General features: G+C 37.4%; 1 protein-coding gene across 10 annotated transcripts in view; it reads left to right on the top strand.

Annotated features, from left to right (window-relative positions):
- Positions 1 to 19279, top strand: part of RANBP17 (RAN binding protein 17) — a 432110-nt gene that overhangs the window by 331203 nt on the left and 81628 nt on the right. For all 10 annotated transcript variants that reach the window (XM_063665353.1, XM_054488237.2, XM_054488236.2 and 7 more), the window contains 2 exons: positions 3768 to 3856; positions 11897 to 12004. In XM_063665353.1, coding sequence (XP_063521423.1) covers positions 3768 to 3856; positions 11897 to 12004 — 197 coding nt within the window. The remainder of the gene's footprint in view (positions 1 to 3767; positions 3857 to 11896; positions 12005 to 19279) is intronic.

Consider the following 19279-nt stretch of genomic DNA (forward strand, 5'->3'; position numbering starts at 1 on the left):
TATCATAAACAAAACTTTTGCACTAAATGCTTTTAAATGTAATTTATTAGGTTAAGGCTATTTTTCTATCATGATGAATAAATAATACGTGCAAAAGTGCTTTCAGGTACTTCATTTTGCAAGTACTAGAGATAAAAACATTTCTGTTTTGTTCTTCAATAAAGTATTTAGTATTCCAATCCACAGGAGGTGATGCTGTTAAAATATCTCTATGAAAATGCCGCAGGACTGCCAAATTCATTTAATTTGCACCTCTTACCAGGATTTTCTAACTCCCTATTTATAGATATTTTCAAATGCAGATTTCAGGATAAACTTAAACATTAAGGACCTGTGTTGCCAAATTGAAATACAGTTGTGAGAGGAGGAAATGCAGCAAAAGTGTTAAATTTATAGCTTTATTTTCTTACTTATTCTTAATAAAATTGAAAACATTGAAATTTTGTCTTGGGTTTTTCTCTTCAAAGTAAAGGGGAAAAGGAAAAAATACTCTGACAAATCCTAGCTTTAGAGTACTCTTTCAAAACATATGTTTCCCCGTATAATTGTGCCATTGGTAAAATATAGTCCAGTACTCCCCTGACTCATGCATCGTTTTTGATTTGGTCATGACATCATCAGTTTCAAGGAAAATGAATGAAAACTTCTCAGAGAAAGAGAAGCAGTTAAATAGGAACCTGCTATCTTTAGTCCTTTCGTAAAAACTCCACAATGTTAAATTATTTAAAATCCTTGATTTTCAGCATGCGCACATTAAAAGTTTTCGCACTAAGTGCCAAATGTTGCAAACAGCACTTTAACAGAATGATTTTGCTTTGATCCCTGTAGCAGTTCCTGAATAATTTATCACAGGTTATTGCCTTAATTCTGGAGAGGGATAGAGCAATAAAGGCAGATGAAAACACTCCAGTTGAAACACCTTGGGGCCTGCTCATTCCTCTGACACGGCTCTTTTGTTGGAACTATTTAGAGGTTATTAAGATGTGTCTTCAGAATTAAGAGTATGCTGTAAGGATGAAGACAGCCATCTTAATTCTAAAGACAAAGCACAATGACCCTTCACCTTCTTTTTCTTTGTTGTTATTATATAGTAGAATTATGAGGATAATATTATAGCTGCCCCCAGTAGTGCCACTACAGTAAAGGGTCTGTCAGACTTTCCATTAGAAACCCTGTTTTGGGGGTCGGGGTGGAAGGAGCCTCGTTTCAGCTGTTTCCCAGCCCATTCGTCTCACACTTGGCACACAGACAACTGTTCACCATGCAGCAGACTGAAGAACTCAGCAGTTTCTCCCTAACTATCCAAAAAGGAATCCATAGGGTTAGATCCCCAGATATCTCCCATTCCCCAAAACAGCCTCACTAAAAATACAAGAGCCTGTCACTCTTCAGATCAATCTTGTGTTGACCAACTATAGGAGAGAGGCAACTTTTAAAATAAAACTCTTTGCACTATTTTAAATGAGATGGTAAACTGTAGCTCCTCCTTTCCTCAAATTCAATAAGATCACCTCTCACACTCAAATTACTTAGTAGGCTGGTTGAGCTCTTAGTTAACAGCTTTTCTTTTTCATATGGGGGCTGGATATGTTTTGGCTATTGAGAAAACACTCTCTTTAGTGTTGTTTGTGTATCCATGTAGATTATTGCAGTATTATCTGCTGCTTTGAGATAAAAGATATTGTTTGAGCATAAGAAATCTATTTCTTATTCACGTTAACACTGTATTTTTCTGTTCAGTTGAATTCATTTAAAGCATTATTATATGCTTCCTCTGTAGTAACATTTTCTAGAATGAAACATTGATATAATTTCATAGCCACATTTTGCCACTTTAAAAAAAAAGCCAATAGATTTGAGTCCTATAGACCACTTCTATTAATTTGATATAGTTTAAGGAATGAAAAAATTGTGATAAAATAAAAATTAATATTTTTGTATAACGAGGATAGTCTAAAATATTTTAAGAGCCCTTTGTACTAGACACAAAGAAAGTAAAACTCATGGTTCTTGTTGACTAATTTAGACTTAAATGGTAAATATCTCATGTGTATGTGGAAGCTTAAAATTATTTGAAGCATAGCCTGAAACTTGTAGGTGTATCTAATAAAAATAGAACAAAAAGCCTACTTTAATAGAAACACTGCAAAGCCAAGGAGTCAGAATAGAATAGTTTGAAGAAGGCTTCTTAGAAGATGTATTTTGTTCTGGAGGCTGCCAGGAATGTGAAAAGCTGAAAAAGAGGAGGAACAGGCTCCGGGTGGTGAAAAAAGGCTATATAAAAAGGCAAAATGTTTAAAAACAAATGGCAGGTTACATGAGGGAACTACAAGGAGGCCAGCTGGTTATAGAAAAATAAGAACTGGTGAGAGTATGAGGAAAAAAAAAGGAGTAAGTAATTTAAAGGAGCAGAACAAAAATTCAGAGTTTTCAAGATTCAGAAATTCAGATAACCATCATTCTGTGAACTGTTAGACAGTGTAGAAACTGAATATTCCTATAAATAACATCCAGTTATATTGAGTCACCTCTTAGGCAGAAAGAATGGAGAGGATGAGAAATTCTAGATACTTCTGAGAGTTAAACTATTATTTGCTACTTTGAAATTAAATTAATTGAATCAGCCATTAAGAGGAGGGTCAGGATTCACTGTTTGCTTAATAATAATTGGAACTCCTTCCTAAAGAGGTTTTCATTTATTACCAAAGTGTGAGAAAAGAGAAAATCTGGTAGAAAAAAAAGTTCAGAGACCATTTTCTAGCTGAGTATTTGCAATGAAACAGTATCTTTAGAAGTCACAGTTGTATATCTCAATTATCCCACCCCCTTGTTTTGTAATTATGTTTATTTGTGCTCTTTGTTCCGACATTCTAGCATCTGTTCATGGGTTTTCTTTTTCTCTTCCCAAGCATCAACCTAAGGACAGCTTAATTAAGAGTCCAGAGTACAAGTCAGATCTCTTCTATTCAAGAGTCAAGTTTTTGGTTTTTTTCTCTAAAACGAAATACTTATGGAACATTTACTGTGTATCAAGCTCTGCTAGGCATTTTCACATAAATTTATCACATTTATTTGTCACAGTGCTTCTGTGAGAAATGCATTATTAGCCCCTTTTATAGATGACAAAAGTGAGCCTGATAAATTGCCTTGCCTTAAGTCTTAAAGCTAAAGCTGGGATTCAAATTCGAGTCTTATGACATCAAATATAGAACTCTTTTCCTTACATCTTCCTCGCTTGGGGAATGTGACTGCCATTCTGCATATATCATAATACCAGTAGGTCACTTGGCCAGTTTTATTTTGTCCTGAAGTTATTAAGGATATTCATTAGGAATTTTTAAATGCCAGTGCCTTTCTAGGATAGACTCTAAATTATGTTGTGGGACCACTTGCATGCAAGCCGATGTTCAAGATTTGCTGTTATTAAATAATGTCTAGACCCTGTACATATCTGTTTTGTGTAATTATCAATCCTCATCTTTTTTTTCTGATTTGGCATTATTCAGAAACAAAGTATATTAAGACTAAATGCTTAGCTACGCTACTGGAATTATGACTTAGCTAAATTTATAAGAAGTAAAGTGGAGTTGATCAGCAGATTTGATGGTCTGTTTAAAGAGTCTGTGCTTTTCTGTAGAAAGAGGTCTGAACGAGACATTTTAGCTAATGAATCAAAATCAGATATGTGGTCATTATTGCCTGATTATTACTCCATCTGCTCTGCGCTAACGTGAAAATCAATTACTGTGTCTCTTTCCCACTGACAGCGTATGTTGATCGGGCTGGCAAGAGATCTTCGAGGGATTGCCTTTGCACTGAACACAAAGACCAGCTACACCATGCTGTTTGACTGGATGTATCCTTATTACACTGTGACAATACCAGCTCTGTGCACAGAGGGATGCCAGGCCCCTCGCTTTCGTTTAATAGTATGGCACAGTAGGGAAGAGGAAACAAAGCTAAATGAACTAATGTGTAATCAGCTAAAAATTACAGCACAGTGGCAGCAGAGCAGATAACTGAGCACAGTATTTGGAGACCCAGCTCAGAGAGGTCACTTTTTTGGTGCCGTTAAATATTGATAACTTAAAAATTACTTCCCCCAAATGATTGTTTATGTTGGAGTTGAAGGGATAATCTGGCTAACATCTTTAGGGATCAATGAATCCTACCATTTGGCATTTTTGAGGGGAGATTTGAATCTCCATCTCAATTAGCAAGGCTGGGAAGATCGTTTTATCTCTTCAAGGCGTAACTCATCATGCCACAGTTTTTCATTATCATGAAAATAATTAATGGACATGAAAAGGGAAAAATAAATAAGTCAAGATTTGTCATTTGGTGTAAAATTTGAATTGACCTTTGCCAAGGGTTAGTACAGACAGGGAAAAAAAAAAAAAATCCCCCACAGAAATGCCTTATCATATAAGAGTTAAAAGAGCATAGACTTTGGTGATAGACAGACACGGCTTAAAATCCCAGCTCTTCATTTACTGTGTTGTGAACCTTGGCAAGTCATTTCACCTGTCTGAGTCTTGGTTTTCTCATTTGAAAACAGATATAATTCAGTATCATGGTATATTGTAACCATTAAAATAGGTAAAGTGTACTCTGTATAATGTCTGGCACATTTTTGGTAGTTGTAAATGGTCATTAATATTGTTCTAATAGTGTTGTATGACTTATGTTTGATCCTGGCAGGAAGTGATATTGTATGCAAGTCATCTAAGTGTTATATAATGCTTTCGTGTCTTTTATGCATGAAACCATCAGAGCATGTGAAAAAAATTATATAATCTGAAAGCTAATTTACTTTTTAATCTAAACTATTTCTCAGTTACTTTGTTTAAACCCTCCTTATCCAAAGTTTCCTGTGAATTAAATTGCAATAGAAACTTCTTAAAGGTAACTGTCAACTACTATGCCACAGTTATGGCCAAAAATATAACTAACAGGGGATCTAGGCATGTTTTAGGGAGAACTCTACATATTATAAAAATTTTTAAACATTAATTTGATACTGACATATCTTTAATTATTATTAAAATATACTTCATCAGATTTATGTACCCAGAGAAGGGTTACAGATAAAATTTTTATGTCATTGAGTTAATCATGCACATGGTTTATATCTACATATAATATCTACAGAGATTATGAAATTTCAACATGGAAAGTCTTAAAATTCTCTTAACAATGACAGTTAAACTGGAATTATATGTGACCCTTTTTATTTCTGCCTTTTTTTTAATTTTTAAGAGACAGGGGTCTTGTATGTTGCTCAGGCTGGACTCAAACTCCTGGGCTCAAGCGATCCTCCCACCTCAGCCTCCCAACTAGCTGGGACTGTGGGACTACAGGTGTGCTCCACTGCACCCAGCTTGACTCTTTTATTTCTCTAAACATAAAGAGCAACTCTCAAAATCAAAATTTTCATTATTTGAAAAATAATAAAAGTCTACTTTGGGCACTGTAATATCGATGGTGATCTTGAAACCAGTCTACAACTCTAGGCTATCTAGTGATTAACATTTCATGTTTTTCTCTTCAACAATTTCAACCAAGAGTCAAGGTCAGAAACCTTCCCCTCAGTGTCACAGAAGAACTATCTGCCATAATTGATACTGCCCAAAATTTAGAGAAGATACTGTATTGTTTTCCATTTCCTTATTTAGCTCCTTTGAGGGTAGCGGGGGAACCTTTCTGAAATGAAACTTTTGTCCAGCAGATGGCAGAAAATAGCAAACGGAAAATCTTGGGACTTAATGTTTTGTTGTGAACTAGAAACCTTTGTCTCCTCCATTTGACCATAGATGTTGAAGTTACCAGGGTCGGGGCGGAGAGAAGTGTCAGTTATGCCGGAAGCTGTGTTAGATTGCCAAATGGGGTGGTTTGGTACTGGCGTTGCTTATAATAATTGAGTTTCAGTAGCAAATCAGCTTCCTTGGGAAAAGGCCAAGGGCTTTTCATAATTGTATTGACAACAAAATGAATATGATAAATGGTGTTCATTCAGTTGAGACAAGATTTATAGTTTTCCTTTGGGCGAGGGATGAAGAGCAAATATTTATAATAATAGTAAAATTTGTTTAAAAGTTATATTATTTGATAATTCAAAAAGCTTTATTAAAATATTTTGAAATACTTTAAGCAGTTTCAGGTGATAAAGTACAGATTCTTTTCAAAGTATTCAAGTAATGCAGAAATGAATAAGTATGATAAAAAAAATGCCATGGATATGAAAGTCATTTATTCTTCCTGAAATATTGATATGTCAAACCGTCAGTGATGATTTCCACATTACTGCTGGGGAAAGTTTATTTGCCTTTTATCCACATAAATGTGTGTTCTTTAATTTGTTATACAATCCTTAGCATGCAGAAGAAACATCCTGTAAGAGCACATGTCATCTTAAAGTCAAAATGCATTTTATTTATGGCGATTATTTGATAAAATGCTATTTTAGTGGTTAGCTATTTAATTCAAAAACATTTCTATAAACACTGACTGCATTAACTGCCACACAAACTACATTGCTTTTCACTCTGTCCTTCCAAAACTAAATTGCCTGAAACTACACAGCAACCATCTTGATAAATGGTTTCCAGGGCTGGAGAATTGAAGGAGAATCATTGACATACTTCTTTGCCCCTGTGATGGGAATGCAACAATAAGAAAACACCTTAGCTTGCAGTGCATCTGATCTCCTTGTTTAAAATTTTCCTGGATCATACTTAAACTGAAGTATCAAAAATCCAGAGGGAAGTTGGGAAAAAAATTAAGAATTTGTATGACATTATTTCCTCACATGCAGTCTTCTAACTGTTAAAATCTGATCATTGAACTCACTGATTTTTAATCAGGAAGTCAGTGCTGTTATACAATGGCAAGGCAAGATAACAAGATACATAGAGGAGCACAAACTTTGGAATAGGACAGTCCTAGATTCCAGTCCTGGATTCACCACTTAAACTGTGGGTCTTGAGTAAGCTACTTAATATCCCAGAATCACAATTTCACTTTCCATAAAACAAGACTAATAATACCTATCTCACAGGTATGTTGTAAGAAGTGTCATGATTCTGTGATTATGTAAAGGGCCCAGTACAGTGGCTGTCGTAAAGTAAATACTCTACAGCTGTTGTTAGTTCTGTTCCCTGATACATAGTGAGACAAAGGAATCCCATTTGCTCACTTATTCAGCAAAGTGGGCTAAGGGCTGTGCTAGGTTCATGAGGAATATAGATCCTACCCCAAACAAAGTCAGTTTCTTATTTACATAAATTACTATAATCAAATATAGAAAGTGCTAAGAGCCATAACAAAGATACAAACAGAACAGTGAGTGCATTTAGCTGGGGAATCAGGAAGGGCTCTAGAAAGGTGAAGGTGTTTCCTTGGGTCTTACCAAATAAGTAGGATTGGACCATATGGAAATAGGAAGAAATACAGGTTTTCGGTTGGCCTAGGCATCAGGTTTAGGGAGTCAGTAGTGAAGATGTTTTGTTAGAGATACCACTCATTTCATGGTTGGAAATGTAGTTTGTTTGGGACTCTTGAATGTCAGTCTAAGGAATTTAGACCCTTATTCCATAGGTAGTATAAAGAAACTGATGGTTTTGATTGACTAAGAAAATCAGAATTGTTTTCAAGAAGAAAGTAATTGGCAATATCATTTTGGGCAAACTGAAATAGAGAAGAAAGTAAAGCTGAAAATTCACTGTTCAGCAAGCTTTTTTTTTTTTTGCTTTTTTTTTTTTAGTTTTATTTCTGTGCCAGGCAAAATGAATGAAAGAATGAATAAAATGATTGCTCTTTAGAAGCCCACTCTCTAGTTGATTACACATGACTAATAAACAATAAAATGTCAGTGTGTTGTAACAAAGATGCATGCAAAGGGCTATATGAGCATGTATGAGAAAAAGAGCAGTGCTTTTTGCAAGACAGAGAAAGCTTCTCAAGAGAAGTGAAAGTTGAGCTAAGCCTTGAAAGATGGATAGGCATTTGCCAGACACAAGAGAGAAAAGGCTTCCAGCAGCAGTCCCCTTGTGAACAAAGGTTCAGATGTTTACATATTCATGGAGGACCTTTAAGCTCTGAACTGGCAAGCTATTTCTATTCTGGAGCCACATCCCCAAACCCTTGTCTCCTAACACTTTTAATGAAAATTCTTTTGCCTTCTGGTATTAACAACTGATGAATGGATAGATGGACAGATGGATGGATGGATGGATGGATGGATGGATGGATGGATGGATATTGTAAAGAAACAAACCTGATGCTTTTCACATTTTCATATTTGGTATCCTATAAGGCAGTGTCATATCATTAATGCCTTTGATTTTTAATTTATCTGGTGTGGACCTTAGAAATTCATTGAGAAGATCTCAGTGAAAGCAATTAGATCTGTGCTTCTTCTACCTAAGGGCTCCCATTCTCTTCTTCCCACTCATATGTACATAGTCCTCACAAGGCCCACTGGAAAATTAAACTCCTAGAGTGAGTTCTGGTTCTCACCCTGTAATTGAGCCTGGCACTCTCACTCTGCAGCCCTTTTAACCTCTCTGTTGTGCTTTCCAATAATCCCTCATTTTCTCTGTGGCAGTCACCTCTGTCAGAAGCATATTAGAATTGGCACCACTCTCATTCCACACAGAAAAAGGAGCATCCCCTTATATCTCCCTGCCTTATCCCATAGTGAATACTGTGTGCTCTGAAAAATATCATGGTCCTAATGCCATTATAGAATGCCTTGCAGAGGCCTATGTGTGCCTCTGATATTCTTAGGTTCTGAGGTTTGGGTTGAATCCATTTTCTCATGAGCCTTCCAGATGCATTCCCACTAATGAGTTTGTGCTCAGGAGGTCCCTTGGTGGAATATTTTCTCACCTGTACCCCTGTGGCATTGGTTCAGAATTTCTGTACTCAAAGCATCCCTATTATATGTTGGTCACCCTGATTTGAGCATGTGTTCCCCAAGATTAAAAGCTATATCTTCCTGGCCGGGCAGGTGGCTCACGCCTGTAATCCCAGCACTTTGGGAGGCCAAGGTGGGTGGATCATGAGGTCAAGAGATTGAGACCATCCTGGCCAACATGGTGAAACCCCGTCTCTACTAAAAATACAAATATATTTAGCTGGGCGTGGTGGCACTCGCCTGTAGTCTCAGCTACTTGGGAGGCTGAGGCAGGAGAATCGCTTGAACCCAGGAGGCAGAAGTTGCAATGAGCCAAGATCGCGCCACTGCACTCCAGTCTGGCAACAGAGCGAGACCCCATCAAAAAAAAAAAAAAAAGGCTCTGTCTTTCTTAACTCTGGATCCCCAGCCCTTAGCATAGTACATAGCACATGGTATCTACATCTATCAAAAATAACAGCTTTTCTAGTCTATAGAAACAAAACAGTAAGTTGTCTGATAACAGTCAAAATAAAGTTAATCAAGTGGACTGACTTTATTTTTGTTATTTGCATCCAGCTGAAACCTTATTCTCACATATACATTCACTTCTTATCCCCCTTCCCTGCCTTATTTTCCTTTGTAGTACTTTTTTTTTTGAGACGGAGTCTCACTCTGTCAGCCAGGCTGGAGTGCAGTGGTGCAGTCTTGGCTCACAGCAACCTCCGCCTCCCGGGTTCAAGCAATTCTTGTGCCTCAGCCTCCCAAGTAGCTGGGATTACAGGCGAGCGCCACTATGCCTGGCTAATTTTTGTGTTTTTAGCAGAGACAGGGTTTCACCATGTTGCGCAGGCTGGTCTTGAACCCTTGGCCTCAAGTGATCCACCCACCTCAGCCTCCCAAAGTGCTGGAATTATAGATATGAGCAACCACGCCCGGCTTTCTTTGAAGTACTTTCTAATGTATATTTATTTTGTTTACTAGAATATAAATTCCATGAGGGCAGGGATTTTCTTTTTTTTTAACTAGTGTCTCTGGAAAGTGTCAAACAATGCTTGTTATAGAATAGGACTTCAGAAAATAGTTGATAAGAAAACTGTTTCAGTATATACAAATGCAGCCTTAACATGGTATGTCTGTCTAATAGGAGAAAGTGTTGCTTTTTGCACTTCTAGGAAGCATACCACTCTTAAAGTTATAGATGGCTTATTTTCATTGAACATCATGTGAACTGTTTTCTAAAGCTCCCAAGTGAAATACACAGTTAAATAGTTGTAATCAAATAAGCTACACTTCATTTTTAGGTTGCAAGTTTATAGCAACAAATATGTATTGAAATCTATTTTGTGCCAGGCCATGCATTCAATAAGTACTTAGTATATGCCCTCAAAAAGCTTATAATAGGAGAGATATACAAGTACTATGATTGTGCTAGCACCGGGTTCCACCACCATACACAGGAGACACTCCTAACCCATTAGGGAGAGGTAGGAGGCAAGTGCCTGTGATGTCAGAGAAGGCCTCCTGAGATAATTGACACCTATATTGAAATCTGACATTCAAATAGAAATTAGCAGGAAGATGGTAGGGTCTCTGCTCTTTAGAAATGCACTATCTAATGGGGCAGACAAATAACACAAGCAACCAACCCTAACATGCTGTGTTGTAAGAGAGATATGGTCATGACTGCTCATTGAACATAGATGAGGAAGAGACTGATGCCTTTGGATAAATAGAGAAAACATCCCATGGGAGGTAAAACTTGAGCTAGGTATTGAAAGACAGGGATATGTTAGAGAGAAGAAGTGGTTTATAAGGGAATGGAGACAAGAGCTGGCATTAGTGGTTTTGCAGGGAGTTATGAAAAGCTAAATCATAGAGCAGAAATGCTAAGAAATGAAGCTGGAGGTAGGCAAGAACCAGATCTTAAAGGACCTTGAACACCGTGCTAAGGAGTTTGAAATTTATTCTAAGAGCAAGGAAGAAAATTGTGATGACCTCACCATGGAGATTTCTACCCAGACCACACTGAAAAGAAACACCATTAAGTGATTTAGTTTAGCATTTTGATCTGAAACAAAAGACAAATATGTTGGAAAACATCAGAAAGAGACTTGAGGATTGGGAAAAGAAAAGAGAAATTAAGGCAGTGACATAGAGTTTTTCTGCTACAGTTTGGGACCTTAATCCTATATTCATATGTCTACTTGGCAAGGAGATACCCAGTGTAAATTAAAGGGCCAGTGGAGCTGGGTCAGTTTTCCAGGTTCTGATGGCCTTCAGCATAGATTTATCAAAGGCATATACTCCTTACTATTAATAAGGATGTTAGAGAATGTCTCGTTGTGTGTACATGGGACTATCTTTAGTGACACTGATGTTGAGTAGATTAATAGTTACCCAAAGCTTTTCTTCAAGCCAACATCCCAGATATTCCTTGGAGCTACAGTGAGACCAAAAAGAGCAATTCAACAATATTTTTTTTAAAAGAATAATGTAATTTTGAAACTGAGAGATATGTGAGGTTTATTACTAGTTCCTTCTACTTTTACATATTTATTAATTTCATAATAAAAATATTTTTCTAAGTAGTATAGTACCCAAGAAACTGATAATAATAACTCAAATATATTTTTATCCTCATTCACTAAATTTATTTTCCTTTCCTACAACATTAGGCATAAATCTTTAAATGTGCTGCTTATATGATACTTTAAAAATGTATATTTTATTTATACAGTATTCTAAGAACAAAGCAATATAACGTGTAGGATATGTTACAAATAAGAACAAATCGCCAGCAACCCCATAAATGTATGTATATCTGTGCAGGTTAGGGAGCGGAATTTATAAAATGCCATTGTATAGTATAGACATAGAACAAATTAGTATAAATACAGAACAAATGTGGATTCCCTTTGGGTGTGTGTTGAGGGGGTACTAATTTTCAGGAACAGTATTTCTTTAGACCCTTAAATTCTTTAACAGGCTTTATAAAAGGTACCCAACATATCTTCCCCTTCTTCAGAACGCTGTCGAGCGGTGGTATGGAGAGCCAGCATGCACAACTCCCATCTTGAAACTTATGGCAGAACTTATGCAAAACAGGTAAGCAGTGTGACAGGCAGTGAAAAAAACAGTCTACTATTAGCAGAAATCTCCAGCAGTCAGACTTTCTTTTTTGGTTTGTGTATTTCCAAGGTAGTTAGCAAGAGCCCGGGAACCAAGTCTTAAGATGATTAGTGAAAACAGAATTAGAGACATAAGATTGAGGCCTTTTGAGAGAAAGAAGTACAGTATACTTGGCTGTCTATGGGGACTAGGGAAATGGAAAATAAATTGGAAGACTGTAGCCACCATTATTTAAAAATTCAAAGGTACAAAATGAAGGGAGGGCAGCTATTTTAACTATTTCAGTGCTTAAATGCAATTCTATAGAATTTTAAAGCAGGAAAGAAGTTTAGAGGTCTCTGAGTTGAGATGCTTTATTTGATGGATAAGGAAACTGGTTCTCACAGCAATTCATGGGAACATAGTTTGCCTCAGAAGCTCTGGGAATTATTCCTGCTTTCACTTCTAAGCTATGCTTCTTCCTTTATGCCAAGATGCATGTATTTGGATGATTTATACACTCACAGTTTTCATTGAGAGAGCAACTATAATACTTCTCTGAAATTGCCCAGTTGACCTTATAATTTGCATAGACTGGCAGAAATTCAAATATTCTGCATGTAAATGTTAACAAAGATGTAGCTAAAAGAGAAAATCTGGCAATAAGCTAATTGGGTTTAAAATATGTCATTGTGGATATGGCTTAGCACCAAATTACATGTCACTTAGCCGTCCTGTTTCATCAGTTGCCCTTTGTAAACTGTGTGTTTAGAAGAGAGGTATCCAGACAGGGAAGCATATGGGTTGCAGCTCTAATGTTATCTCTGCTGCTGAGTTTTTCACAGCAATAATTTAAAATTTTTACCCTAAAACAAGAGATGAAAAAAGACCTTGCAAATAAAGAAATGTGCATATCATTTTTTTTAAAGCTGTTCATTTTTAAAAGCCACCCTCATAGGTGCCTTAAAGGAAGGGTGGCTTTATATTTTATATTAGAAATTTAGTTTGCTTTTTAATTATATTTCCATTTTTTCAACCAGAAAATTGATATTATGTATTACTGACAGAACATTTAATACTAAAGGAAAAAAATCATTGAATTGTATATTATAAAGTATTTTATGTCAGCCATAGGGAGATGATTTTTTTTTTTAATTTTACTTTAAGTTCTGGGATACATGTGCAGAACGTGCAGGTTTGTTACATAGGTATACATGTGCCATGGTGGTTTGCTGCACCTATCAACCCATCACCTAGGTTTTAAGCCCCATATGAATTAGGTATTTGTCCTAATGCTCTCCATCCCCTTGCCCCCCATGCCCCAGCAGGCCCTTGTGTGTGATGTTCCCCTCCCTGTGTCCATGTGTTCTCATTGTTCAGCTACCACTTATGAGTGAGAACATGTGGTGGTTGGTTTTCTGTTCCTGTGTTAGTTTGCTGAGAATGATGGCTTCCAGCTTCATCCATGTCCCTGCAAAGGACATGATCTCATTCTTTTTTATGGCTGCATAGTATTCCATGGTGTATATGTACCACATTTTCTTTATCCAGTCTGTCATTGATGGGCATTTGGGTTGGTTCCAAATCTTTGTTATTGCAAATAGTGCTGCAGTAAACATACATGTGCATGTATGTTTACAGTAGAATGATTTATAATCCTTTGGTATATACCCAGTAATGGGATTGCTGGGTCACATGATATTTCTGGTTCTAGATCCTTGAGGAATCACCACACTGTCTTCCACAGTGGTTGAACTAATTTACACTCCCACCAACAATGTAAAAGTGTTCCTATTTCTCCACAGCCTCACCAGCATCTGTTGTTTCCTGACTGTTTAATGATCGCCATTCTAACGGGCATGAGATGGTATCTCATTGTGGTTTTGATTTGCATTTCTCTAATGACTAGTGATGCTGAGCTTTTTTTCACATATTTGTTGGCCACATAAACGTCTTCTTTTGAGAAGTGTCTGTTTATATCCTATGCCCACTTTTTGATGGAGTTGTTTGTTTTTTTCTTGTAAATTTGATTAAGTTCTTTGTAGATTCTGGATATTAGACCATTGTCAGATGGGTAGCTTACAAAAATTTTCTTCCATTCTGTAGGTTGCCTGTTCACTCTGATGATAGTTTCTTTTGCTGTGCAGAAGCTCTTTAGTTTGATTAGATCCCGTTTGTCAGTGTTGGCTTTTGTTGCAGTTGCTTTTGGTGTTTTCATCATGAAGTCTTTGCCCATGCCTGTGTCCTGAATGGTATTGCCTAGGTTTTCTTCTAGGGTTTTTAGGGTTTTGTTTTTTACATTTAAGTCTTTAATCCATCTTGAGTTAATTTTTGCATAAGGTGTAAGGAAGGGGTCCAGTTTCAGTTTTCTGCATATGGCTAGCCAGTTTTCCCAGCACCATTTATTAAATAGGAGATCTTTTCCCCATTGCTTGTTATTGTCAGGTTTGTCAAAGATCAGATGGTTGTAGATGTGTGGTGTTACTTCTGAGGCATCTATTCTGTTCCATTGGTCTATATATCTGTTTTGGTACCAGTACCATGCTATTTTGGTTACTGTAGCCTTGTAGTATAGTATGAAGTCAGGTAGCGTGATGCCTCCAGCTTTGTTCTTTTTGCTTAGGATTGTCTTGGCTATACATGCTCTTTTTTGGTTCCATATGAAATTTAAAGTAGTTTTTTCTAGTTCTGTGAAGAAAGATACTGGTAGCTTGATGGGAATAGCATTTAATCTATAAATTACTTTGAGCAGGATGGCCATTTTCATGATACTGATTTCTTCCTATCCATGAGCATTGAATGTTTTTCCATTTGTTTGTGTCCTCTCTTATTTCCTTGAGTAGTGGTTTGTAGTTCTCCTTGAAGAGGTCCTTCACATCCCTTGTAAGTTGTGTTCCTAAGTATTGTATTCTCTTTGTAGCAATTACAAATGAGAGTTCACTTATGATTTGGCTCTCTGCTTGTCTGTTGTTGGTGTATAGGAATGCTTGTGATTTTTGCACAATTGATTTTGTATCCTGAGACTTTGCTGAAATTGCTTATGAGTTTAAGGAGTTTTTGGGCTGAGACGATGGGGTTTTCTAAATATACAATCATGTCATCTGCAAACAGAGACAATTTGACTTCCTCTCTTCCTATCTGAATACCCCTTATTTCTTTCTCTTGCCTGATTGCCCTGGTCAGAACTTCCAGTACTTCGTTGAATAGGAGTAGTAAGAGAAGGCATCGTTGTCTTGTGCTGGTTTTCAAAGGGAATGCTTCCAGCTTTTGCCCATTCAGTATGATACTGGCTGTAGGTTTGTCATAAATAGCTCTTATTATTTTGAGATATGTTCCGTCAATGCCTAGTTTATTGAGAGTTTTTAGCATGGAGGGATGCTGAATTTTATTGAAGGCCTTTTATGCATCTGTTGAGATAATCATGTGACTTTTGTCATTGGTTCTGTTTATGTGATGGATTATGTTTATTGATTTGCATATGTTGAACCAGCTTTGCACCCCAGGGATAAAGCCGACTTCATCGTAGTGGATAAGCTTTTTAATGTGCTGCTGGATTCGGTTTGCCAGTATTTTATTGAGGATTTTCACGTCAATGTTCATCAGAGATATTGGCCTGAAATTTTCTTTTTTTGTTGTGTCTCTGCCAGGTTTTGGTATCAGGATGATGCTGGCCTCATAAAATGAGTTAGGGAGGGGTCTGTCTTTTTCTATTGTTTGGAATAGCTTCAGAAGGAATGGTACCAGCTCCTCTTTGTACCTCTGGTAGAATTGGGCTGTGAATCTGTCTGGGATTTTTTTGTTTGGTAGGCTATTAATTACTGCCCCAATTTCAGAACTTGTTATTGGTCTTTTCAGGGATTTGACTTGCTCCTGGTTTAGTCTTGGGAAGGTGTACATATCCAGGAATTTATCCATTTCTTCTAGATTTTCTAGTTTGTTTGTGTAGAGGTGTTTATAGTATTCTCTGATGGTAGTTTGTATTTCTGTGGGATCATTGGTGATATCCCCTTAATCATTTTTATTGTGTCTATTTGATTCTTCTCTCCTTTATTAGTCTAGCTAGTGGTCCATCTATTTTGTTAATTTTTTCAAAGAAGCAGCTCCTGGATTCATTGATTTTTCTAAGGGTTTTTTGTGTCTCTATCTCCTTCAGTTCTGCTCTGATCTTAGTTATTTCTTGTCTTCAGCTAGCTTTTGAATTTGTTTGCTTTTGCTTTTCTAGTTCTTTTAATTGTGATATCAGGGTGTCTATTTTAGAGCTTTCCAGCTTTCTCTTGTGGGCATTTAGTGCTATAAATTTCCCTCCTAACACTGCTTTAGCTGTGTCCCAGAGATTCTGGTACGTTGTCTTTGTTCTCATGGGCTTTAAGGAACTTATTTTTTTCTGCCTTAATTTTGTTATTTATCCAGTAGTCATTCAGGAGCAGGTTGTTCAGTTTCCATGTAGTTTTGTGGTTTTAAGTGAGTCTCTTAATCCTGAGTTCTAATTTGATTGCACTGTGGTCTGAGAGACAGTTTGTTATGATATCTGTTCATTTGCATTTGCTGAGGAGTGTTTTACTTCCAATTATGTGGTCGATTTTAGAATACATGCTATGTGACACTGAGAAGAATGTATATTCTGTCCATTTGGGGTGGAGAGTTCTGTAGATGTCTATTAGGTTTACTTGGTCCAGAGCTGAGTTCAAGTCCTAAATATCCTTGTTAATTTTCTGTCTCATCGATCTGTCTAATATTGACAGTGGGGTGTTGAAGTCTCCCAGTATTATTGTGTGGGAGTCTAAATCTCTTTATATGTCTCTAAGAACTTGTTTTATGGATCTAGGTGCTCCTGTATTGGGTGCTCCTGTATTGGGTGCATGTATATTTACGTTAGCTCTTCTTGTTGCATTGATCCCATTACCATTATATAACGCTCTTCGTTGTCTTTTTTGATCTTTGTTGGTTTAAAGTCTGTTTTATCAGAGACTAGATTGCCACCCTTTTTTTTTTCACTTTCCATTTGCTTGGTAAGTATTCCTCCATCCCTTTATTTTGAGCCTATGTGTGTGTGTGCATGTGAGATGGGTCTCCTGAATACGGCACACCAATGGGTCTTGACTCTTTATCCAGGTTGCCAGTCTGTGTCTTTTAATTGGGGCATTCAGCTCATTTACATTTAAGGTTAATATTATGTTTGAATTTGATGTCATCATGATGCTAGCTGGTTATTTTGCACATTAGTTGATGCAGTTTCTTCATAGTGTCATTGGTCTTTGTATTTTGGTGTGTTTTTGCAGTGGCTGGTACCAGTTTTTCCTTTCCATATTTAGTACTTACTTTAGGAGCTCTTGTAAGGCAGACCTGGTGGTGACAAAATCCCTCAGCATTTGCTTGTCTGTAAAGGATTTTATTTCTTCTTTGCTTATGAAGCTTAGTTTGGCTAGATATGAAATTCTGGGTTGAGAATTCTTTTCTTTAAGAATGTTGAGTATTGGCCCCCACTCTCTTCTGGCTTATACGGTTTCTGCAGAGATTTGCTGTTAGTCTGATGGGCTTCCCTTTGTAAGTAACCTGACCTTTCTCTCTGGCTGCCCTTAACATTTTTTCCTTCATTTCAACCTTGGAGAATCTGACGATTATGTGTCTTGGGGTTGCTCTTCTCAAGGAGTGTGTTAGTGGTGCTCTCTGTATTTCCTGAATTTGAATGTTGGCCTGTCTTGCTAGGTTGGGGAAGTTCTCTTGGATAATATCCTGAAGTATGTTTTCCAACTTGGTTCCATTCTCCCCATCACTTTCAGGTATACCAGTCAATGGCAGGTTTGGTCTTTTCACATAGTCCCATTTTTCTTGGAGGCTTTGTTCTTTCCTTTTCATTCTTTTTTCTCTAATCTTGTCTTCATACTTTATTTCATTAAGTTGATCTTAGTCTCTGATATCCTTTCTTCTGCTTGATCGATTTGGCTATTGATACTTGTGTATGCTTCACGAAGTTCTCATGCTGTGTTTTTCAGCTCCATCAGGTCATTTATGTTCTTCTCTAAACAGATTATTCTAGTTAGCAGCTCCTCTAACCTTTTATCAGTGTTCATAGCTTCCTTGCATTGGGTTAGAACATGCTCCTTTAGCTTGGAGGAGTTTGTTATTACCCATCTTCTGAAGCCTACTTCTGTCAATTCGTCAAACTCATTCTGCGTCCAGTTTTGTGCCCTTGCTGGAGAGGAGCTGTGATCATTTGGAGGAGAAGAGGCATTCTGATTTTTGGAATTTTCAATGTTTTTTGTGCTGGTTTTTCCTCATCTTCGTGTATTTATCTACCTTCAATCTTTGAGGCTGATGACCTTTAAATGGAGTTTTTGTATGGGGGTCCTTTATGTTGATGTTGATGTTGTTGCTTTCTGTTTGTTAGTTTTTCTTCTAACAGGCCCTTCTGCAGGTCTGCTGCAGTTTGCTGGAGGTCCACTCCAGACCCTGTTTGCCTGGGTATCACCAGTGGAGGCTGCAGAACAGCAAATGTTGCTGCTTAATCCTTCCTCTGGAAGCTTCGTCTCGGAGGGGCACCCGGCCTTATGAGGTGTCAGTCGCCCCCCTACTGGGAGGTGCCTCCCAGTTAGGCTACTCGGGGGTCAGGGACCCACCCGCCTTCTGCATTGGTCTCGCTGGGAGCTGCAGACCATAGCTGTTCCTATTTGGCCATCTTGGTCCCTCCCCAGATGATTCTATTTTTTTTTTTTTTTTTTGAGACAGAGTCTCACCTTGTTGCCCAGGCTGGAGTGCAGTGGCCCAGTCTCGACTCATTGCAACCTCCACCTCCCAGGTTCAAGTGATTCTCCTGCATCAGCCTCCTGAATAGCTGGGATACAGGCACATGCCACCACACCTGGCTAATTTTTGTGTTTTTAGTAGAGACAGGGTTTCGCCATATTGGCCAGGCTGGTCTCGGACTCCTGACCTCAGGTGATCCACCCGTCTCAGCTTCCCAAAGTGCTGGGATTACAAGCATGAGCCACTGCGCCTGGCCCAAATGATTCTTATCTAGTACAATTGTCCTAAGAATTACCTTGTGAAATTTTGTTATTTTGGAAAATGTTATCTTTTCTATATTTCTCTAGAATTTAATGCAAATTAGGTATATGCATTTCTGTAATCAGAACTTGTATGCCAGCAATCATGTTCATAATAATATTTCTAATAGGTAATCATTGCATTTAATACTAAAGTATTTTTAAAAAGCATGGAAAAGCAAAAATTTGTTTTATTCTTGGTAAACAGGTCTTTAGCAATGTCTTGCTT

This window comes from Pongo pygmaeus, chromosome 4 (assembly GCF_028885625.2).
Source record: "Pongo pygmaeus isolate AG05252 chromosome 4, NHGRI_mPonPyg2-v2.0_pri, whole genome shotgun sequence".
NCBI lineage: Eukaryota > Metazoa > Chordata > Mammalia > Primates > Hominidae > Pongo > Pongo pygmaeus.